Here is a 24,420-nt window from a genome sequence, read left to right as displayed (position 1 = left end):
CAGTGCCACCAGGAAACCCGGGAAAAGGCGTGTTTTACTGAGTCTTAGGGCAGCAAATCCAGAGAAGGGAGCCGACCCGGGAACCTAGATCCCGTGGAGTCAGTGGCCCGGACCTCGCGCCCGCCCCTAACCCCAGCCCAGAGGGAGGTTGCGGTGTCCCGCTCGGGTCTTCTCCGTCCGCCAGGGGGCTTGAGCTAGGATCCCTCACCCCGACGCCAGGCTTAACCTGGACTTTCATCTCTTCCCCTGGAGGGTCTCAAGTTGCTTTCCTCTGCCCAGGGAGGGGACCCCAATCCCCTGCGCTGGGCCCTAATCTCCACCCCGCGTTTCCAATGGAGTGGCGTGGCCTCCACTCTCCATCTGCGCGCCTTAAATCCCATTTATCTTCTTAGCGCCCGAGACTCGGTCGGCCCCGCCCCCTCTTGTCTTATCCTCCCCCACTTGCAAATCGCACACAGTCCTCCTTCCCCCAAGTGCGCTGGACCGACCCGAGCAACCTTTGGAGGTGTTGGGGAAAGTCCCCAAGCTGGTGGAAATGACCTAGAGGGGAGCAACAGGAGGAGGGTACAGCGCGGGGAGGCGCCGCATGATTTCGGTGTCTGAACCACAGCAGAGGGTCCTGGGCTCACAGTCACCCAACTCCTGCCCTGCGAGACTCTAGTGGTTGAAGTCGGCCCCTCCTAGCGCCCCAATCTAGGTCACCAGCAGGGAAGGGCCGAGCCAGGGGGATCGCTAGAGGGCGAGGGGCGGGCTGCCTGCCCCCGAGGTGGGCCAAGAGTAAGTGGTCTCAGGGCCTGCCCCTCTCACTTCCACTCGATTGTAATTCCATCCCCCGGCGGGTCGAGCCTCCCTCCCTCCCCCGGCCAGCAGGTCCCTCCCCGTCGGCTTCCTTCGCCGCCCCCGCCCCCCTCCCCGGAAAAGCCCTGCGGCTCGCCGCCGACTTCACTCCCGCACGCCGACCTCCCGGCTGCTGTCCTGCCTCCTTGGACTCCTCGGTCGTACCTGGTCCAACCTCCCTCAGCCCTGCACCACCTCACCCGGGGCAGGGGATCCACGGGGGCCGCCTCCCCCCCCCAGGTCCCCCAGGAGACGCCCTTTCTCTGTGCGTCCGGGACTTGGTGAAACTTTGCAGGCGCCCGCGGTGAAATGGATTTAATCCGAGGCGTCTTGCTCCGGCTCTTGCTCCTGGCTGCCAGCCTCGGACCCAGCGCAGTGTCGCTCAGAACGGCTCTCCGAAAATCAGGTAACGCGCTCAGTGCGCTCGGGGGACACCACGCCCGGAGCGCCCGGGTCTCGGTCCCCGCCGGGACGCAAAGCGGGCGACGCACCGCCCCTCTCTCCCCTGGCCGGCGGCGGTTTAACTGGGTCCATCTCTGCCCAAAGCTGAGAAAAGGTGCGAACCTCGCCCTCTCCCCGGCTCAGGCGGTTCCAGGGATGTTTGTTTGTTAAAGGAATGATCTGTTTTGCAGACACAGTATAGATGGAGGGCTCTGTATTTGACCACGGAGAGCTGAGAGTAGGGACCGCGATCATGCTGTCTCAATTACAGAGGACTGCAACTGTGCAGAAGTCAAACAGCTCCTCCAGTGTCTCTAAACATCTTTATTGAATTCATATTGCCCAGGGCCCGGCCATTTCCTGTTAAGCGTCTGAAGATTTGCCTGGAGTTCCCTATATGCCCATCTCTGGTCCTTACCCTGCAGTGTGTAGGGATGTCGCCTCTGCTTTTAAGGATGCTTCCCTCTCTGGGGCCATTTTCTCAGAAAGGGGTGCCCAATGTTTTGAACTCCTTTGTTTGCTCGGCAATTTAAACACAGATGTATGGTGTTGTACGATATTACAAAGAATTGTAGAGAACTGGAAACACAGTAACTTGCATTTCCTCTGGTTATACGGGTAAAAAGTTCTTCATCTATTTCTGTCTACTTTGACTTGGTATGTGTTGTGAGATTATTCAAAATACAACGTCCTAAACAATAAAGTTCTAAACATTATCTCCCAAATAACGATTTTTATTCTTCTTTGCTAAGACTTATTTAGAATTCTGAAAAATCGGTGTTTTCCTGGTTTTGAGGTTTTTTTTTTTTTTAATTTACTTTGTAAGCAAAGTTGTCTTATGGGATTAATTACATCTTGGGAACAATGGGAAACAATGTAACTTTACTTGAATGCCGTCTGCAAAACTCTGCAGAAAGTGCAGTTTGTCTATAAGAGACCAACCGGGGGAAATTTATCAGAGGGCAAAGAAAATAATCTTGGCGGTTCCCATATGGCTTCTTAAATATTTTCACTGCTCAAGGATCTTTCCATTTGGAAACATGACTTGTTGCCTTTCAGCTCCAAGAGACGCACTCACTCTTCAAGCTGTATCTACTATTACCTGTGCTTTGTTACCTGCCTTGAAATTTAGAGTCATTATCCTAATCTTCAACGCACTGAAATTACGAGCTATTCTATAGCCTCTGTTCAATTCATTTTGGAGATACTAGCAGCAGTCCAAGGCAATATTATATTGTTTTACTTCTTACATGCACACGTACACACATCTTCAAGGATTTCAGTGAAGGGGCTTCTTTCTAACTTTCCTTCTAAAGTGACCACATCATGATCAATTGTATTCTGTGGGTTTATTCACATAAAACCATCTAGTCACAATTTTTGAATAACGCATAGTTACACCTATAGTTCTTAAGCTTAAGCACTGTGTGTAATATTCTTTTAAGGATAGATTTCAACCCATTTAAGCAGAATTTTTTAAAAAGCATTTCATAACTGTCTCCTGTATAAAACTGCTCCTGTGGTTTACCATATTTCCTTTCTTATGTTTTGTAGTTTGTCTCCTAAAAATATTTTCTACCTAGTTCATCTAGGATCTCATTCTGATACTCATGCCATGAATGTGCCGTTGTGGCCTCTTTGGTTTTATCTGAAGCATGGATAGGGTTTTGATAGTGGAAACTCTATCTTTTAAATATTTTTAGCATATTAAATACATCAAATTTGAGGTAGAGGGGGTGTTTGGACTAGGTTCAGCCCAGAAGAGCTTTTCATTACTTTATAATTTTATCCAGACACTGGCTTTCAGGTTGGACAGCTGCTCAGATTAAAATGACAGCTACTTCATAAACTTCAGGGGAAAATTTTCTCCTGGGCTCATTTACATCCCTTGGAAAGACTAGTTTTTGATCCGGAAAATTGGTCCAGATTAAAAACTGAATGTGCCCTGCTTGGCTCTGATGTGAACAGCAACCAGCTAATTTGTAATCTTCCCCAGACACCAGCAAGTCCTGCCAGAATCCATATAGGAGTTCTTCGTACCTTGTTTCCTCAATAGAAATCGGTTTGTGAGCGGTACTTGGAAGGTGGTGTGACTGCCATGTAGGTGTACTGGAACGGTCCTGGTTTTTTGTTTTTGTTTTTATTATTATTATTACTTTTTTTTATTTGAGAGAGAGAGAGGGCGAGAGAGAGAGAGAGAGAGAGAGAGTGCAAGCTAGAACAAGGGCAGAGGAGAGAGAGGAGAGAATCCTAAGGAGACTCCACGCTGCGTGGCGTGGATCCCGCAACCCTGGGATTATGACCTGAGCCAAAGTCAAGAGTCAGACACTCAACTGACTGAGCCACCCAGGTGCCCCCAGTCCTGTTTTCTTTAGATGACCCTGTATGTTTCCTAATGCCCCTAAATCTACTTTTGACAAGTACAGCTTTGGTGGAGAAGTCTTGTATTCAAAATCAACCAGAAAATTCCCCGTCCCCACCTACCTCTAGTAGGAAAAAAAACAAGTAAACAAGTAGCAGGTTTAATTATGAGTTTAATTTGAGTCAGACGTAGGTAGCCTTTCCCTCGACCCCAAGATAGCTCATCTGCTGTCATCGAGCATTAATAAGGAATCCTCTGCATTTGCTGAGACTAACAAGAAATGACAGCTTTTAAGTTAAGTCAAATTAAATAATAATAACTAACTCTAATGAAGTGCTTGCTACACTGTTCTAAGAACTTGGCACATACTGATATTTAATCAACCCAATAGCTCTGTGAGATGGGTACTATTATTACCTCTGTTTGACTGAAAATGAAGTTGTGGCTTAGAGAAATTAAATATCTCTTCCGAGGTCACACAACTAGTGAGTTATGGAACAGGATTCAGGCTGTGATATTCAGGACCAGGAATGGGAGTCCTTAGCGTCCTGTTAGCAGGGGTACGCAGCCTGCCTTGGAGGGCATCTTCCTCCTGGCTGAACCAGGGAGCTCCCATGGACAGAGCTGGATGGAGGGCGTTATCCCTGCTGCTGCGCATGGGGAGCCTGTTAAATGCTGTTAAACGTTTGTACATGGGATCATGCCCAGGCCTTTAAAGATAACAGTGTGAGTGATATACTGAGAGGGAGTCCTGGAAGCCACTGTCTACTGAGCTCATCCGCAAGAATCAGGGGATGTAATCTTACGGGCTGCTGAACCACTTCCTTTCTCTTGTTGAACTCCTGGGTGCTAAGGCTCGGGAGGGCCAGAGGATCCATCCAAGTACCTGGAGGAGAAAAAAGAGGCTTCTGAGATAGGTAGGGTATAGGACACTGTCATCTTCTGGGTCTTCATGGCGTGGAAACATAATATACCCTTCATTCCTTTTCAGATAATGAATTAGCATCATAGACCTGGAAGGAAGTGAAAAGCCCTCATTTTACGACTGGGCTGAGGGCGATTAAGGGGCTTGTCCAACTTTACATCAGAAGCTGACCCGGAACTAGTACCCAGGCCCTCTTGAGTGGGTACTTCTCCCTTATCCGGAGTCTCACCAGGAAGTACGGGAAAGACGGTTGTGCTTCTGATGTGGAGCAGGAAGATGGGAAAAGGAGATCCAGACACATGTGCTAGAGCCAGCGCTCATCAAGCCACACACACGTTTCCATAGGCAGATTGGTAACTCATGGTGTTAATTAAGTCTCTGGCACAGAGACAGGGGCTGGAGGACTGCATAAAGGCCCTGCCTTTCCTCCTGTCTTTCCAGTTTGCCTGAGGTCCCAGGGTCAGTGAGACCAGGTCAGGTCGGAGTTGAGAATTCAAGGTCATCCCTAGGAGAGCTGGGGCTCCAGAACTATCGTTAGGGAGATGCGGGTCTCTGATCTTTTCCTTTCTGCTTCCTCAGCATTTCCTTGCCTGTAAAATCGGACTACAAGGAAGATCCAAAGAAACTCAGAGAGCAAAAAACAAAAGTCTGGAAGAGCGGAGTTAGATCATGGGCAGTGATCTTGCTCGTTGATGGTGGTGAATACACGTGCCTCTAGGTGGTTTCTGCTGCTGCTAGTGTGAGGTTCAATGGCTAGGGGTCATGGATCTTCCAGCTCTACTTCCCCCCATGCCAATCTGAACAACCTGCTGGTCGCAAGAGACTGGTTATGTCCTCATGGCTCCCATGCAAGCGCCCTTCTCAAAGCATGTCTTTGGGGGCTCATGTTTTCTATGTGTCTCTCCTTGTCCCTTTTCAACCCGAAGTACATCATTACAATGCTATCCAGATTGTCTGGCTTCTTGGGGAAAACCGGGGCTCATAAAGGCCACGTATGTATCCCCCCATAAATGCTCTGTGTGTGTCTGTGTGTGTGTGTGTGTGTGTGTGTGTGTGTGTGTGTATCCCCAGGACCTAACTACTAGCATCCATGCAGTCCAGGCAATGTAGCAGAAATATTTCCCCTGCTGTTTCATTTCATTAGCCCTCCTACCCTCTTATTTGTTTTCACATCATATCTAATTCCTCTAAGAAGCCCCTGCATGGCTTTCTCTCTCTCCTTTGAGTCTCTGTGAGGTAAAGGGACAGAGAGGTCAAGGTCAGGGGTAAATGTCACATAACATGTGGCGGTACTTGTTTCTCAGAATTCTTTCTCATGGAAGAGTGACTTGGCCAGAAAGGAACTGAGTGGTGTTTTTTATTTTTGCTTTTTGTTTCTTACCCTGAGCCCAGGGCTTTCATAACCTTAGAATCCTTTTGGGAGTAGTTGTCCATCTGTCTAGCTCAAAAGGGGTCCAGTGACACAGAACTAGATTCTGGGAAGACAGGGACTCGGGCATCTGAGGCCGTAGTGGGACCTCAGCTTCCACTGGGCTGTCCTGTGGATGTCCTGAGTCTTCCTGCCACACCCACTCGGTGAGCTGGACTAGTTTTTCTCAATCGACTAAATGAATGATGTGATGTCATGATCGCAACAGAAAATCTTTTGAGCTGGTCAGGACCCCTGCCACTGATTTTGGCCATAAGGTGTCAAACTGCAGATATGGGAAGTATACCTGCTATTTCAGGGATAGAAACAGGGAAACGGATAAGAGGTACCTCAGAGCCTAAATGGCACTTGGTAGTGGACACCCCCAAACCCATCTTTGATTCCACTCCTGTTTTGAAGAAAGACCCCAGAGTGTGGCTTCAGCTTCTTGAAACGAGCTGGAAGACATTTGCGTCCTAGTCACTACTTGCCCCGCAGTCTCATGGGATCGGGGGTGGGGACGGGCCAGCAAGGGACACAAGGGAAAGTCAAGTCAAACCGCTGTCAGCAGAGGATGCACTTTTCAGAGCTGGCTCGGAGCAGATCTGACCTCTGCAGATCTCAGGCCAGTGATTCCTGACCTTCCATGTGGGTTAAGAATTCTTGGAGTGCCTCACAGGCATCTGCCTTCTTAACAAGAACCTCAGATGACTTGAGGTGATTTGCAGGCCCCATTTGAGATGTGACAAAGGAGAGGTTAGGCTCCTCTCAGCCTCCTCCTCCTCTGCACCTGCTCCCCAAATACTCTGCAGGACACTGACAGTCTCCCCTTGCTTTGTTCATCCACACCACGTGTGATTGGCAGCAACAACTCATTGCTCTGGGTCTGTATTGTAACCTTAGACCCCACAGGTCTTCTCAAGGTTAGATTTGGGGCTTGTGGTCTTCAGAAGATAGCTGAGCAACATCTCTACTAGGCAAATCCCCACCCGCCACCAGCCCGTTCGTTGAGAGGTGGCCGCACAAAGGAGGGAAAGCCTGTAGTGGCATGAACAGAAGCCCCATGGAACTGTGTAGCTAGCCCCTCGGCCCCCATTTTCCTCAGACCCACTGTACCCTCCCAACCCCCACCCTGCACCTGTTCTTTCAGCCTCCAAAGCTGCCTCCTCCTTGGGTGAGAGCACAGACTTTAATATTTGGCAAATTTGGGTTCAAGTTCTGACACTGTTTTTTGTTAGTTACTTGATGATGTAAGGCAAGTTATATTAGCTTGGTAAACCTTAGTTTCTTTGTCTGTAAAAATAAGATGAGGAAAGAACCTGACATTAAGGTTGCTAGAAGGATGCAGTCCTTCTAGCGATACATGTACTCAAGCGTTTAAAAGGCACAGAAGCCTGAGGCTGAAGGCAATATTTATGAAACTGGGATTGTTTAATCTGGACAGAGGAAAAAAAAGAAACGGAATGAATATGTGTGACTGAAAGAATATGTTCCAGGAACAGCAGTGAACGCAGACACTTAAGGTTTCGTGTTCCTTTTCCATACATATTAATATATGATTGATTACATGTGATTTAATTTGTACTGAGTTGTCAGATTTTTCAGATAAATTAATTGGCATATCAGAAGGACTCTTTGGTCAACCACATGCCTTGATTTTTGGTTTAGAAAATGCAGCTGCCAGGTTTGTGGTCTTGCTTGAATGGATTCCTTTGAGAAACAGTAACCCCAAGGGTGGTGGATGATTTTTGCCTGGTAATTGTCTTGGGGAGGTTTTGCAGGGTGTGGGGCGCAGGGGGAGCAGCTGTTTCTAAACGAGAATTAGCCAGACTGATGTGTAACTGGGAGCGGAGAAAATCTCTGTGAAGCTAGGGAGTTAAGAAATGGTTCAGGTTTGCTCATTGATCGGGAGATGGGAGTAATTCATGAGCCGCTACCAATGACATGGAATGTTAGAGGTCAGGCTCCATTGGCTCTTCTTTTCCTATTAATGATTCTTGCATTTCCTCGGCCATGCAGCCCCTGCATCCCCCCAGATAACCCACCGGCTTATTTTAAGAATCGAAGGAAATAAAACAGACTAGTGCTTTGCAAGAGCCGAAGCAGTACATAAAGATGGGATATTACCATTCGACAATAATCATCGTAATTACTATTACCTTCCCAACTAGCCAACCAAAGATATACTTTCCGAGCTTTCGTCTCGTTTCCAGTCTCTTCCTCCTCACTGCCCTGAAGACACTTGATTCTTTCTTCATCTGACTCTGCAAATCCTGAGCAATTTAAATCTTAACACTTGTGTTTGCTGACAGGGCACCCAAGATCCCGAATCAGATTTAATGCAATGTTAATGCTATTTATTTATCTTGGCACAATAAGTTTCTGTTAGCCAGTTAATGGTTTACATTGTGCAAAAGGAGTTGTATCAGCAGGCACTTTTCTGTAACATCTGGGCAATTGGAAACATAATACTTAAATACAACCTGAGTGTAGAGCCTTCCTTGGACAGATGGCTAATTTTATTGATCTAATTTTACACTTAGGACTAGGTCCCATGATCCTTTGCTTGTAATTCTTAGAGTGAGCAGAGAAATAAATAAAATGGGTGGTGGCTGTGAATTAGATGCTTGTTATATTGCTTGTAATTTATTTTTAAAATACTTCAGTATAAACAGTCATTGTGTGAATTACTTTAATCTCTACCCTAAGGGTGCTTAATTAACACTTGAAGTAATCCGGCCTAGAAGGTACCACTCCTGCATAAGACTTTACATTTTATTTTAATCTCTCACTGCCTGTGCCGTACCAGTGGTTAAATATTTTGAACTTGATCTCTTGCTAGGCAGAAACCCACACTCCAGGGCTAGGGAGTTACCACTTGAACTTTTAAAGTCCACTCTCAAAAGCAACTTGGGAAATACATGAAAATAAGTATTAGCAAAAATCCAATCTAGAGGTTTTGTTAACTAGCATAAATTATGTTAGAAATAATGTTTCCACTGGTGAAATATGTGAATAGCTAGAAAGATCATACATGTCCCTCTATTTTTTGAATGGAAAAAGAATAAGAAGCACTAAACCCAACAGTCCAGCCGCTTTAGAGGTGGGCTAAAGCTTCATTCAGTCCTAGATGTTGCTCACTTAACAGTAGACTCATTTGCCTGCTCCCCTAGATGATTTGCTGATTCCGCCATTAGAATGTTGATGTACCTGCCTCAGCAAGGTGCTTGCTGCTGTAACAACCCCAAATCTAGTGGCTTAACACAAGATTTATTTTTTATTTACTCGGAGGTCCAAAGTGGATGCTCCTTGTTGGGCAAGCTCTCCTGGACTGCTCCCCTCCAAGTGTGACTTGGAGACTTGAGTCATTGTTTCCCTGTGTCCTCTGTCTTGGAATGCCATCGTCTTTAGAATGGGCTTCCAAGCTATCATGGAAGGAAAAGAAAAGGAAGGCCCCTGTGGGAGATTTTTACTTGCCAGGCCAGAACCTGGTCCTGTGGCTCCCACCTAACTGTAAGGAGGCTGGGAAACATAGTTTGGCCACGTGCACCGGAAGAAAGTGACCCGATGTGGTGGATAGTTTCTGACGCAGTCCTTTGGAGTTTCTAAACCCATAGACAAGGGATGTTAAAAGAGTAAAGTTTATGAGAATTTTGGTGACCTCTTGCCAACGAATATTTGTGTACGTGGCAGAACTTGGCCTAGAATTTGCATCCATTGTAGTGTGCAGTCTGGCTGAAAAGCAGATGGCTACCATCTATCTATGTGTTGGAAATCATCATAATTTAACAAAAGATCCTAAACACTAGGCAGTCAAATTGACTTAGATTGGTTTGCAAAAGGATGCAAAAATGGGTATATGTTTGCGTGAATATATGCTATTTGTTGCCACTTTTTTTGTCCATTTTGTGAAAAGTAAAACTAATCCCTTTTAAAAAGTAAAATAACTAACCAGTTGGTTAAATAGAGTAAATTTCTAAGGCACATCGACCAGAATTCCAGTGATTTCCCTATAGTTTTTTGGAAGCTCCTTCTATTTGTGTCCCATAACAAAAAGGACTATTCATGGTAGGATAATTTATTCAGTGAGATATACATCTTAAAATATAAAAATCAGTTTTTAGACACCACAGCCTGCTTTGATGGAACGAAGATGGTGTGGACTGATCCCAACAAAAATAAATTGATACATTTGATTGAACCACTGCACTTCCTAAAACACTTTCATCGAAATGATCTCATTTGATCATTTCTACTGGGAAGTCCAGAGCAGATGACTTAGCAAAGAGGAAGTAGGCATAGCCAGGCCATGAACCTAGGTCATCCAGCCCCTAGCCCTTGTTGCTTCCCAGCATTGCAGAGGTATTCCTGCAGCTAACAGATAAAAACCTGATCGCTACAACATGCCTGAGCAGCTCTGCAGTCATGACGTGCAGTCGGGAGGAAACTTACCAAGACTTGCCACTCTTCACTTGCAAAGGCTCCAGTGCATGTCGCAGGACACCGTGTAGAATGATCTGGTACTGGTACGGTCATACTCCTGGCTGGTTAGTTGTGCATTTTGTCAAGTACACGGTGACTGAGGGGCTATTTACAATCGAGAAACAACTGTGGTAGCTGGAGGCTAGCTCCAGAGTCCCCCAAGATGTCTCCCCAAGAAGACCCTTTTGGGGTCTCGGGGACCACTCAGAGGACTCAGCCTGGCCTTGAAGCTTTCCATTCCTGTACTGTTTAGCCCATTTTCTTTAGTGGCAAATGATGTTTGCTAGACCTTCAACGTGGTGTATTTCAAGGTTTATCATTCAAGTCTCAAGACTTGCTGTTGGTTTCTTAAACAGCTCTGTGATATTCTAAGAGTTCCTAATTAGTGTAGTTAAATAAACCATTAGTTTGAAGAAAGAAGCATTCCTCTGTTAGCTGTTTTAAAGTAATTCATGGGCTGTGGTTACAACCTACACACATAACACACATCCCTTCAGCTTCGAGCAATTATAACGAGAATCCAGTAAACAGACCTGGGTTTGAATCCTAGTTTTCAAATTTATTCTTGTCTGATTCCAGATAGGGAACTTAATGTCTTTATTCCTTAGATTTCCATCTGAAACTTAAGGCTCATAGTACCTGCCACAAAGGTTCTGTGTGATGAATAAATGAGATGATTTCTGGAAATGCACCTAGGAAAGCACTTAGACGTTTGGTACATAATTACACTCCAGAGTTAGTCCATATTAATTTGATTCATTACAATTTGTAGAGTTTGTACAGCAGTGGAGATGGTTGCTTTTTCATACTCGAGAGGCCTCAAATATTGACAACATTGACACAGATGTATAATTGAGTTTAGTTAGGCTCCCGTGAAAATGGAATTGAAAATGATTTCATTTCCTTAATTTTATATTATAGATTCTTGGAGTTTATGTTCTTAAATGATGACTCTTGGTATCTAGATTAGTCATAAAGATCATGTTATCGATGAACGATCTGGAAGTGGCTTAGAGTTTAATAAAAATAGCCAACATCCATTTTGGGCTTTGTATAAAACTGAGACGAAAGAATCAAGATCATATATCAAAATTGTACGTAGCTACTAGAGTAGTAACAGATTTTCATATATCAGCTGTATGGCTCCTTACCCAAAAAGAGGCTATTTGCAGTTAGAATATAAACAAAAAGTTTCCTTAGCTACCTTCTTTACTGTGGTATTAAGAGAATAAGTATAAAAGATGCTATTTCTATGATATCTATTCTCTCCCCATTTTGAGTCAACCGTGCTCTCTGCCAGAATAATCTTCCTAAAATGCAGTTCTAATCCTGTCACTCTTGTGTTTAATATTCTTTTCTGGCTCCCTGCTGCCTTCCAAACTCTAAAGCTGAACATCCAAGGTCTGTCACAATATGGCTCCAACTTACTTTTCCTGTCTTCTCACTGAATACACAACCTGTATTCCAGCCAAACTAGATTATTTGCTATTCTATAGTCTACTTCTTCATTTTTCCAATATGAGCCTGTCGACATGCTGATCTGCCTCCTTAGAACATCCTTCCCACGTCTCTGCTCAGGGAAATGCAATGACCCTTCAAAGCATGGCTCAGTTGCCCCCTGTTCTGTGAAGTCTTCATGTTCCCTCCCAGCCAGGATCCATTTCTGTTTTCTCCCGTTCTCCCTTGTATTATGTTATCGGTGTGCCTGACTCATGCCTTCTATTAGATTTGTAACTTTGTTGAGGAAAGCACTATGACATCTTTCACCTGTGGGTCTCCTCCATCGCCTGGTGGAGTGTCTTGCATGCAGTTGGCCTTCCCCTGGCAGCTGTGGAATGGAAAGAGATGGCCTTGTTGTGGGCAAACACCTTTTTACGTCGTGTGATTAATTTGATTCTGCTCCCCGCTCCCGAATTCATTTCCTCCCTCCAGCACAATACAGGAGAGGTGTCACTTCCATGTGCCAACAGTTTTGCTCAACCTGAGCAGACATTTGAAAACCCGCACTGCAGTCTGGTTTAGAGAAGGAAATATCTCAGCACTCAGTCTGCAGCAGTATGTAATTTAAATCCTACCTACGTGCTGCCAAAGGCTATTGGAATTGTGGGTTCTTACGGAGTGTCTGATCGAGTCCAAATTGTGAAATATGTCATTTTCCATACGTGGAGAACAGGTAGAGTTTGAAGTAACATGCAGGGCTGCCTCAGATCTGTTTTTTATCATGTCTTGGAAGGTTAAGAAGCAAAGGCAATAATACCATTTACTGGTACATCAAAAGATAGTGGGGGAGGAGGAGTTAACAGTCCAGTGTTCAATTCCCCTCCTTCCCCCACCTGTCTTTAAAACCGAAGGAAAATGAGGCTGTGTGGGAATGGCATTGGTGGCATGATTGAAAAGGTCAGGTTGCGGGAGAAGGGATAAAGCCAGTCCTTCTCTCGTAATGAGATCTGACTGTGAGGTCGGGAGGAAAACAGTACTCAAGTTCTTCAACATTCTTCTTCAGTTTTATTGTGCTGGCCCTGGCTTGCTTAGGAAGATCAATTCTGTAATCCCTGGAAAGTAAAGCAACCAAAAGCTGGAGTGTTTGCAAAGGTTTTTCCAGTCTTTGTTTTGCAAGGACCAACATGTCTGATAAAATGAATGCCCCTGGGCAGCCTAACCAAAAGCAGCTTACAGAGTTTGGTTGATTGACCCATTGATTGACCCATTTAATTGATTGACCCATTCACCAGTTGACTCCCATACGTATACATGTATATGCATATATATGACTTGGATATATATGGAGAGAGCGGAGAGCTGAAAATAAGTTGCATTCTAGTAGCAATTAAAATTGAACTAAGTAAATGATATACTGCCAAAGTATTTAGGGGGAAGCTTACTGATATATGAAATTTACTTTGAAGTACATAAAAAATAAGATTCCCTGATGGATGGAGAAGGGGTAGATTGTTGGATACATACGCGATAAAGCAAGTAGTAAAATGTCAATGGTGGAATCCATGTGGTGAGTGAATACATGTTCACTGGAAAACTCACTTTTCTGTACGTTGAATATTTTCATAATCAAGGGGTGGAAAGGGTGAACTGAGTATTAAATAAACAACGACTACAGAGTTTTACCCATGAAGACAGATTCCAGCGTATTGTGCTGTGCACCCACACACCCTGGGGTTTTTCATCTTTGTCCTACCCCTCACCCCATATCCACTCCCTCTCATCTCTGCCCCACTCCTTGCCCTGAGGGGCTCCTTAAGGCATTACTCAGATTGAGGCACTGGAAGGAGATGAGGGGGAGCAGGGGAGAGAAGCCAGTGTATTTCTTCCCTGATTCCCCCTGCTTTGCTACTGCATTTCTCTGAAACCACCGCTCCTGCCCCTTCATGGATCCTGGCCCTGGCCAGCTCCAGTAACCTGGTTTTTCTCCACTTGCATTTTCCGCCCCTGGTTTTCCTCCACACGCATTTTCATGGCGTAATGGCAACACTTCTGGAGTGCTGGGCTCTGGGTTGCCATCAACATCCCTCGCTGTCCCTTAAAGCAGCTCACATGTCTGTAAGTAGTCTTTTAATTAAAATCTTTTTTAGTTAAATAAATTCTTCTTCCTGCTGGGACCCTAACTGATACCTTTGGTACTACTGCTTTGTAATATATGCCCTATTTCTACGATTTCCCTCCTTAGGCATAACCATAATGCTTTGATTTGTATGTACCTTGCATTCCGATCTCTCTGAGGATCAGGTCTGATTGAGCTTAAGGATGCCTGCTGTAGATTCCTGGCAAGACTAACAGGAACCTTGATCTTTTTGAGGATGAGCTTGTTCTCTGGGCCCAAATCTGCTGGCTTGTGTAAGAAAGAGCATATCAAGACCAACCTATACATTGCTGTGTGGTGTTGAGAAATGATCGCAGTGATATTCATGACCCCTAGTAGAAATTCTAGGAACCCAGAGCTTTCTAGAACACATATGAAATGAAGGGAGGATCATTCTTCATTTCTTGAGAAAATCACCATGAACCAAATCTAACCTCTTATAACTCCAGTGAATTTGATCTCAAGGGAAAAGACCATGGGAAGCTTGGACTTTTTCCCAGTTCTTTTAGGTTTGTTGCTGGTTTTTAGGCTTTTGATATTTTTTAGACTCTGTTCTGGTTTCTTGGCTATTTGTATCTGATATTCTACCGATGAGTGGAACTGAACTGAAAATGCTTATCGTTCAAACTTAAAAGAATTAATTAGGCTACACCCTTTGTCTTGGTTTGGATTCCCCAGTAACAGACAAAGAGTTGAATACAAATAGTTTATCTGAAAGGTAAACAGAACAAAACAAAAGCTGAAAACAGGAGCGTGGGGGAGTGAGACTGTCTACTGAGAGGAGAGTCCTGAAGGTTTTCTTGGCAAGCAGGTTACATTTTAGATGATAGAGCTTCAACTGGTGGGAGAAACTGGAGGAACTGGTCCAGAACACATGGTTCAGAGTTGTCCTGCCTGAGGAGTAATTGAGAAGGCCAATAGGAGTTAGAGCCTTCACTACTTATGAGTATGCTCCGTTTAGAATTTGCTTCTAGGTAACTCCATTTGCATTTAAAGGCGTGCATCTTGCTTTCACAAAACAATGACGATTGCCCAAATTTATGTAGTACTTGCTGTATACCAGGCATTGGTAGTGACAGCATAGCCTCCTAAGGCCGGCATCATAGAAACCCTGAGTTTTAGCACAAGGAGGGACCTGACGGGTAGCTGTCTTAACTCTGTATGGTCTAGTGAAGGTAAGTCACTGGCCTGAGATCATGCATCTAGTTAGTGGCAGAATGAGCATGAGGACCCAAGGCTTTTGACCTGTGGCCCAATGCTGTGTCTGCGAGACCCCACCACCTCTGTGACCGGGGAGTAGGTAGAGACTCTTATGTGCAACTTTTGCTTTCATTGACTAGCTCTTCTTTCCTTTCAAATGTGGTCTTTGCTTATCTGGTTGGAGGTAAAGAGCCCTCAGCTCAGGCTCCTAAAACAGTGCCACGTCCAGAGAAACAAACGAGCTGTGAAAAGCTTGCTCCTGCTGCTCAGTCGTGGCCCAAACTACCTTCTTGGCTCCTCCTGGTTAGCGCTGTACTATAGAATCTGTGAGAGACACCATCTTCTAAGACACTGAGACCCACAGGTAGATAGCCAGGGGTGTCAGGGCAGAGAAAAAAGTAACGTTGTACAGGATCAGAATTCCCATGTGGAATTACCCCCATAGCATGCTCTTAAGTGAATCCTTCCAGGAGACACCCTGAAGGGGAAATTGAGGAGAAATTTGTGTCATAAGACAGTATCAGTGGCTTAATCACTTGGCTTGCCTCTCATTGTTGGGGGTCACCTTGAGGAATTAATCCATGATGGCAAAGTTCCAGAACATCTTTAAAAAACACAGTTACAGTCATACCTTGTAGAGCACTGCCTACATAGAATTTTTTACATAGAATTGATCCTTAAGAACCAAGGTCAGAAAACTTTCTGTAAAGGGCCAAATAGTAAATATTTCGTTTATTTTTATTTATTGGGTCTGTATCACAACTCTTCGGCCTGGTATTGTAAAGCAAACGTAGCCATAGGCATTATGTAAATAAAAGTGTGTAACTGTGTTTCAACAAAACTTTATTTACAAAACAAGCAGAGGGCCATATTTTTCTGGAGTTCTGGTCAGCCCAAAGCCTTTAGGTGGTACAGGTCAGCAGGCCTGTTGCTCTCTTTTGTTTGCTTCCTCTGTGGTGTCTTTATTCATCATTAATATCATTAACATTGTCTTTTTCTGCTGAAAGTTTATTTTCTGGCAAATAGCTTCATTCAATTCCTAAACACCAACAAAGATGGCATTGGTATAGTGCTTAAAAGGAACGTTGGCTGTTAGAGCAAGTCCAGGGCAGTTAGCTTCACATGGGTATGGGGGTCTAATCCTGAAACAATCAAGTTATCAACCAATAAATTTTTCATTTCACATAGATAATGGGCAATAAATAACTATATCTAAAACACACATATGTAGAAAGCATTATAGATCTGAGCCCTTCCTAGAATTCTCATTCTGCTCTTATTTTAAAATAATGATAATAGCTTTGTTTTAAAGAAAAAATAAAACTCAGTTGTTCTCAAGAGTAACTATTTTCATAGAATTACAATAGAAACCCTCCTATCAAATCCAATTTGCATTGGTTAGTTAATTGAAAGAGTTAGTTAATGGGACAATTTAAATATAGATACATTCTATTTTCACTTAAAAGATGGCAATGGGAAATTTACTCAACGATGTTGAATAAATTTGTGTGTAATGACACACAAATGTAAAAAAACACAGCGATTGGGGCGCCTGGGTGGCGCAGTCGGTTGAGCGTCCGACTTCAGCCAGGTCACGATCTCGCGGTCCGTGAGTTCGAGCCCCGCGTCGGGCTCTGGGCTGATGGCTCAGAGCCTGGAGCCTGTTTCTGATTCTGTGTCTCCCTCTCTCTCTGCCCCTCGCCCGTTCATGCTCTGTCTCTCTCTGTCCCAAAAATAAATAAACGTTTAAAAAAAACAAAAAAAACAAAAAAACACAGCGACTGGTAAACTATTTCAGAATTTTTAAATAGCTTCAACATTCATGTGGCTTTACTACATGCCAAGTACTATTTCAAATGCTTAAAAACAATTGTACTTTTACTCCTTTTAACATCCCTTTGAGGTACTTCATGACCATTTTGCAGATGAGGAGACTAATCCCCCTAATCCTAATTCAGCCAAAAGAAGTTGAGTGGCTGAACTGGGATTTGAACCAAGCCAGACTGGGCTAAAGCTTTTCTTGTCAACCACTCCCTTCTGCCCCCTCAAGGGGTGAAGTTGCCTTGCAGAAGAGAGGTTGGAGATTTGACCCAAATGGCCACTCTGATGCTCAAATCTTTTACATTTTAAAGTTCACTCTCATAAGTACAAATGATAGGCTCTCAGCAAAATGTATCACGAGGCATCAGCCTGGGGCATGTTAGGGGAGTACAGCTTTCCAGATTGCCTAATTCCTCAAGGGAGACACGCTTGACTTGGGGGCCGTGGTGGACTTCCAGCCCAGAGTGAGGTCTTTCTTGCTAGGGTGTGAGAAGCCTCTTTAATCCTCAGCCACGTGCCCTGAAATTCCAGCTTTTATGGATATAAAATTGCCATTAGAAAGCTGTGTCACTGCATTGAGTATCTGAATATGGAGTACCGTGCCACCAGCGCCATCTTGCTACACTTTACACAGATTATAAAAAGTGAGCAGATATCACTCCTGAACAGTGACTGTGCACCTACAAAGTGATGACCAGTGGGTGAGCACGCTCAGACAGTCACGTCCGACCTAAACAGACCAAGAAGGAACTGAATGCAGCAGGCCTGCTCGGAGCCTACCAGGATGGTCTGGCAAAACAATGGCTCCACTGATGTGTTGAGTGGTACTTGTCACCTTCAGATAGGAGGTGTCTCTGAGGGCATTGATGGAGATATAGGAGACTGACAGTTGATGATGATGATAGCTCATTCTTACAGAGAGCTGTAGTTTGAAAAACTCTTGCCATATCATTAGTGTGTTACTGGTGGTAGATTTTAGAGTCAGAGTGATTTTACAATCCTGCCTACTAGATCTGTGACTTTGGTCTAGTTCCTTAATCTTTGTGAGCCTCAGTTTTTTTCATGTGTAAAATGGGGCTAAATCCTTTATCTTTTGGAGTTTTAGAAGTTAGGTCCTATGATACCTAGATGCGCCTAGCACTGAGCCCGGTTTGCCATAGGTTTAATGAAGATTTCCTTTTACATGTGAACAATCAGATCCTATATCTTCCGATTCAGATTGGCAGTCACCGCACTTTATCACACACTGTCCAGAGGCAAGCACATTTCCATTTAATAACCCACAAGGCAAAGGAACCTTCTAGTCAGGATGGACACCCAACCAAACAGAAGACAATGGATCAGTACTCTGAGTTGAGACATGGAAGTGAATATCTTTCATGCCCTGGATGGGGACAATGACAAATAAATAATGTGCTTTTGGTAATCACATACTTATGATTACATATTAATTTATTCATTCAGCAATTGTTTATTTAGTAACTACCTTATGTCAGGTATTGTGCTAACTGCTGGGAATAAAGTGAATAAGAAATATAATAATTTCTCTAAAACTCATTAACGCTTTGCAAAATTCCAAAGATATAATGATTCCTGTTGGAATAGAAATTAGTTAGTTTGTAATTTAACTCTGTGAGATTTAAATCATCTGATTACAGATTACAGAACTAATTATAAAGCTGAAAGGTACATTATGAACTACTTTTCCAGTATAACTTCTTAATATAGATCTTTATTAATGTATTTTTACATACATAAATGAAAATTCAGTGCACAGGTCTGTAGTTTAAAAAAACCTGTTAAAGATAAAAGGGCTAATGTATTTGATAAGGCTGTTTTATCGTATTACCCAATTTTCTTGACATCTTCTAGCACTTTCTATATAATTAGTAAAATAGCTGTAACTATTGTGAAAGAAAGATGGTCATTTTTAAAACTGGAAAATGGGAAAAACATATTGGTGGGAACGAAAGGACCTCCCTTTTGATATTATCTATTATTCATATTATTATTGTCATCTTCTGGCCAAGTAGAAAGCTTTCATCTCACAGTTGTACTTAAAAAAAAAAAAAGCAAAAACAAAACCAAAAAAACCTAAATAATTTTATAAAATGTTGTAATATCAAAGAGTCTGATTGAGTAGTCCACATTTAAGGTTTGAGAGTGGGGTCTTGAGTTATTGAGACTTTGGCCCATAGGTTGAGAAAATATAGGGCTTCTGTGCATTCTTGGGGAGAAGTGGTGTTCTTTAATTACATAGTGGAGCTGAGGACAACCTGAGTGCTAATTTTTCTTGTACTAAAATAGTCTCTGACTATAAGAAGGAAAAAAGTGACAAGTATTTGCTTTATTTTCCTAAAAAGTTACATAATTTAGTTGTCTAGACAATATTAAATTAACTGCATTGTTGAGCAATCCCTCATCTGGTTGTGTAGACCAGATGTGTGCTACTTCTTCAATACTGGGGCAATTTTGAAGAGGTAGGAAGAGCACTGGGTTAGAAGGCAGGGGTTCCTGGTATGAGCCACCCCACTGTTATGTCCTATGATTGGATCTGTGATCACCATGTATTGTTATGAGGAACAATGTTATAGGGAAACCCTGCGTGGTTTGCCTCATTATTAACCCTCAATTCCAGGAGTCCTCTGTGGCTAGAGGGGATAGGAAACTTTCTTTTTATGATAGGAAGTAGAACCCCTTTAAACTCATGTCTCATACCAAACCACTTTTCTAGATTGCCTTTTTCTTCTATGGTGCCGTGTTCCTTCCAGTGTTCCAAGCTTGCCTCTCTGGAGTTATCTCTAATTCCTTTTCTCTCCTCCCCTACTTGCTGATTCTTCTTTCTTGGGAATAAATCTTTCATTTCCCTCCCTCACATTCCAGTTTTTAGGTCTTATTTCAGATCCTTTTTACTTGAGGCCTGCAGTGGCCTTTGAATTGACTTGCCAAAGTCTTTCTGCTTCCTTCTCAGTTGTATTAACCAGACTAGGTTAGGTTATGCTGCAGTAACAAACAAACAGAAAATCCCAGTGGTTTAAAACAAAATGTACTTGGAGTTTATGTTACATGGTCATCATAGATTGCAGGAAGAGGGTACTGGGTAATCTTATACTGACAGATGTTCAGTATGACGTGCTAACTTTCACTCACAGTCACTGGCCACAGGTAGTCACATGGCAGAAATGTGTGACCCTCTCATGTGCTTTTAACAAGTGGAGAGAGAGATAGTGAGGAGCATTCGAAGGCTTCCCTATTCTATCCTACAGTGAAGGCCAGAATCCTACACTGAAGAGCGGGTCCTCCAATAAAGGCCAGGGTCCTCCAAGGAAGGCCATTGGTAATACTGTCAAAGCACTTCTTTAAGTAAAACATTTCAGTGGTTCCCACTGCCTATCTCTATCAGATGATCTACAATTCAATCTAATATTGAATATTGAAGATTGAATATTCAATCTCTAATATTTATTGAATAACCAACAGTTATGAAGCACTTATGACGTCAGTAAGATAATCTATTATCTTGTCTGTTTCTCATAACTCTCTTCAAGGCTGCTGTTATTATCCCATATTGCACATAAGGAAACTGAGGATTAAAGAATATCCCAGTTTAGTTTTCTCCAAATTCAGACAATGTGGCGAGGACTCAGTATACCAGGAAGCCCAGTGAGGGAGGGGGTTGTGGTAACAGCAAGAAAGGAGTGTCAAGAATGTGATAGTGAGTGAGTTACCACTGCGGGCTGCGAGGGCTTTCAGTCCAGCTGCAGACCCTCTGAGAGACTGGGGAACAGAGCTCAGCTCTCCCTTATGGGCCAAGGAACTGGGCTAGTTTTCCTCCTGTATGTCATTTGCTGGAGGTTGCTCTTGAGATGTTAACTCTCTAGAACTTATGGCCTGCTCTGTCCATAAGCCAAGCACATGCTATCAGCCAGAACATACCCTTTGACAGAGGTGAGCAAGCTGTTTTCTAGAGCCATCTTGGTAACCCCGGGGAATACAGGCATTGGCAGCTTCTGCTATGGAGAGGTGAAGTTACTTGCCCAAGGAATACAGTGAATAAGATTTAAACCCAAACGCGCTTGTTCCAAATCCCACTGTTCACGCTGACCTCTCACTACTTACTAACACAGGAGATGGATCCGTGCTTTAGCCCAAATGGTCACTGATCACTCTTCAAACCATCTTGTCCTTTTTCTTCTCCATCTCTTTGTTCGTGCCATTCCTTCCACTGGGAGCGCTCTTTGCTCTGTGCCTTCTATTTAAATTCTGTCCGTGATCTCTGCTCAGCTCAAACACTGCCTTCTCCATGAAGCCTTCTTTGATCATCAGAAATGCAGCCTTTCACCTCTTAACCCTGAAGCAGTCCAGTACTGCACCAGCAGCACTTACCCTGTACTGTCTTAAATGGCAGGGATGCATTTATAGGTTTTTCTCTGGATTAGACCAGGCTCCTTGTGAGCCTAGACCATGTTTTATTCAGTCACTTCAAATGCTTAGTGGAGTCAGACAGATAAATATGACTGTATACATGCATACACACATCCATATGCACATTTACTTCGCTTTCAGTCCATGTTGACTGACTTTCCTGAAGGTCTTGTTGAAGTCTGGATGTTGGGAGGTTTCTGTTTTTAGGCTAACTGTGCCACCGTCAGCTTCTCTACTCACATGACTTCTGGCCTCTGTGTTGCACTTACAATTGCCACTCCTGAGTAAGGGCAGGAGCTGACGACTGAGGGCAGGACAGTTTCCAGCAGTTTGTGGCAGGCTCCCCTCCATGTATCATGTCTGAGCAATGTGTATCTGTCATTATTCCCATTAGAAATAGGATTGCATTGGGGCGCCTGGGTGGCTTGGTTGGTTAAGCGTCTGACTTCGGCTCAGGTCATGATCTCACGGTCCGAGTTCGGGCCCCGCGTCGGGCTCTGTGCTGACAGCTCAGAGCCTGGGGCCTGTTTCGGATTCTGTGTCTCCCTCTCTCTCTGACCCTCCCCTGTTCATGCTCTGTCTCTCTCTGTCTCGAAAATAAATAAACGTTAAAAAAAAAATTAAGAAATAGGATTGCATTGAAGACAGTTTGCCTGATTCAGGTGACATGAGAGGAGAATGTAATTCACCTTAAAGTGACACTCCACACCAGGGATGCCTGGGTGGCTCATTTGGTTAAGCATCTGACTCTTGAATTTGACTCAGGTGTTAATCTCATGGTTCATGGGTTCGAGCCCCACATCGGGCTCCATGCTGGCGGCTAGGAGTCTGCTTGGGACTCTCTTGCCCTCTCTCCCCGCTCACGTGCATTCTCTCTCTCTCTCTCTCTCTCAATACATAAGTAAACATTGTTTGAAAAAGGTGACACTCCACAATATGCTAAGGATTGCTAATGATTAGGAGGTGACAAAAACCTTTGGCTTTCTTTGGTTCAGAACTGCGTAAAGGGAGATGATTCTGGAAGTGCTTTCACCTGATATTCAGAGTTGCCCTTTTGATGGGTTAGGAAAATGGCTGTAACCTGCAGAAGGGGATTCCACCTGGCCCTCACTTTCAGAGAAGCATTCTTGTGGTGCTGAAGCATGGCTTTCAGATTTCCACTGTACAGCGAGGCTCATGAAAGGAAATAACAGCAGAGTAGATGATCCTGGCCTCATCCACAGTGTCACTTTCCTAGGTTGTGCACCCAGGAGGTTTTGTAACGTGGTAATCCCAACCCCTCCTTATTAATATTGCCGTTCTGTTTCAAGATGCTTTGCCAGAGAGGAACTTCTGGCCACAGATGGTGATTCATTTTAACAAAGATAGATGACCCTTATCTTTTCTTCCCCCCGTGAATGCAAAAACAGATTGCATTCTCAGTCAAATCCTTTTTTTAAAAAAACTATATCAAATAATTTGCCTTAGCAATTCTTGTACAGCAAATTCTAAAATTAATTATGTAGTGGACCAAAAAAAAATTCATTTTCTTTTATGTGTTTTAAATAAGTTGCCTTTCAATTTCATTAACTGCCCCCTTATTCTTTTTTTCAATGATTTATTTTTTTTTTTTAATTTTTTTTTTCAACGTTTATTTATTTTTGGGACAGAGAGAGGCAGAGCATGAACGGGGGAGGGGCAGAGAGAGAGGGAGACACAGAATCGGAAACAGGCTCCAGGCTCTGAGCCATCAGCCCAGAGCCTGACGCGGGGCTCGAACTCACGGACCGCGAGATTGTGACCTGGCTGAAGTCGGACGCTTAACCGACTGCGCCACCCAGGCGCCCCGATTTATTTTTTTTTTTTAATGTTTGTTTATTTCTGAGAGAGAGTGACAGAGTGTGAGCAGGGGAGGGTCAGAGAGAGAAGGAGACACAGAATCCAAAACAGGATCCAGGCTTTGAGCTGTTAGCACAGAGCCTGACATGGGGCTGGAACTCATGAACCCTGAGATCATGACCTGAGCTGAAGTCAGATGCTTAACTGACTGAGCCGCCCATGTGCCCCATGCCTTTTTATTCTCATGTGGCTGAGTAAGAGTTTAAGGATGGCTTTGCTGTGTTTCATGTGTTTGTCTCCACTGCTTAGGTAGAAAGTCTACAAGGAAAACGTTGAAAAAAATCAGCAGCTCAGTTGTGAGTACTTGCAAATACAAGCCAACTGCAAGTTTGCTTTTATACCCCAGATTCTGATATCTGTCCCACTTATACCTCACTCATGTCCCCCCATTTACTGTTCTACATTATCCAAGTACCCACAGTCAATGAGTTAATAATGATCCCTTGATCGAAATCACACAGAGATCCCAGATGTACCAAGAGGGTAGTACACAGGTGTACGTGTGTAGGCAGCTTAACTACATTTTGCAAAGGTACATGTTGATATTATGAGAGTTTCGTATATACCCGTGTTAGCAGGTTGTCAGGGCCTGGAGGGTGAGTGGTGCTTAATCAAGGAGTACTTTCTGGAAGAATCAAGTTTTATGCCAGTGTTAGAAGGCAAGGACATAATGCTCTAGAGAGTCATGTAAACATTTATAATTATTGTATTTGGTGATTTAGTTGGTATTTCTGTGGAGAACCATTAACAATTATTAAAAAAAATCAATTCCTGCTCTCTTGTCTATTCCTCTCACTATGGAACATATGACAGAGAGTGTCCTTGTGAAAAAGCAGCTCCATTGGAAATCTTTCCTGTTTTTGTCGTTTTTAGGTTGCAGCTTTTCCTTCTGTCTTTAAGCCTCTGACTCCATATGTTTTTCATTTCCACTCAGAAGAGTGTGAACTGCTGTTGACTGCAGACTTCCAATCTAATAAGGCTTTTTGTTTTTAACCTTTTAATTTGTCTAGTGTTTCAGACTAGGAAGACCCTGGGCTTTCTAATCT

At 43.7% G+C, this 24,420-nt stretch overlaps 1 protein-coding gene across 1 annotated transcript in view; it reads left to right on the top strand.

The window, feature by feature from the left end:
- The first annotated feature begins 1,146 nt into the window (after nt 1-1,146).
- The window catches only part of EGFLAM (EGF like, fibronectin type III and laminin G domains), a 178,221-nt gene continuing 154,947 nt past the window's right edge, over nt 1,147-24,420 (top strand). Inside the window, exon 1 of the mRNA XM_047073875.1 lies at nt 1,147-1,243. Within this exon, the coding sequence (XP_046929831.1) occupies nt 1,147-1,243 (97 nt within the window). The remainder of the gene's footprint in view (nt 1,244-24,420) is intronic.

This window comes from Lynx rufus, unplaced genomic scaffold, assembly GCF_022079265.1.
Source record: "Lynx rufus isolate CCGP_SWC_20201006 ecotype Redwood Valley unplaced genomic scaffold, mLynRuf1.p SCAF_1, whole genome shotgun sequence".
NCBI classification, from domain to species: Eukaryota; Metazoa; Chordata; class Mammalia; order Carnivora; family Felidae; genus Lynx; species Lynx rufus.
This window is presented reverse-complemented; position numbering and strand designations above follow the sequence as displayed.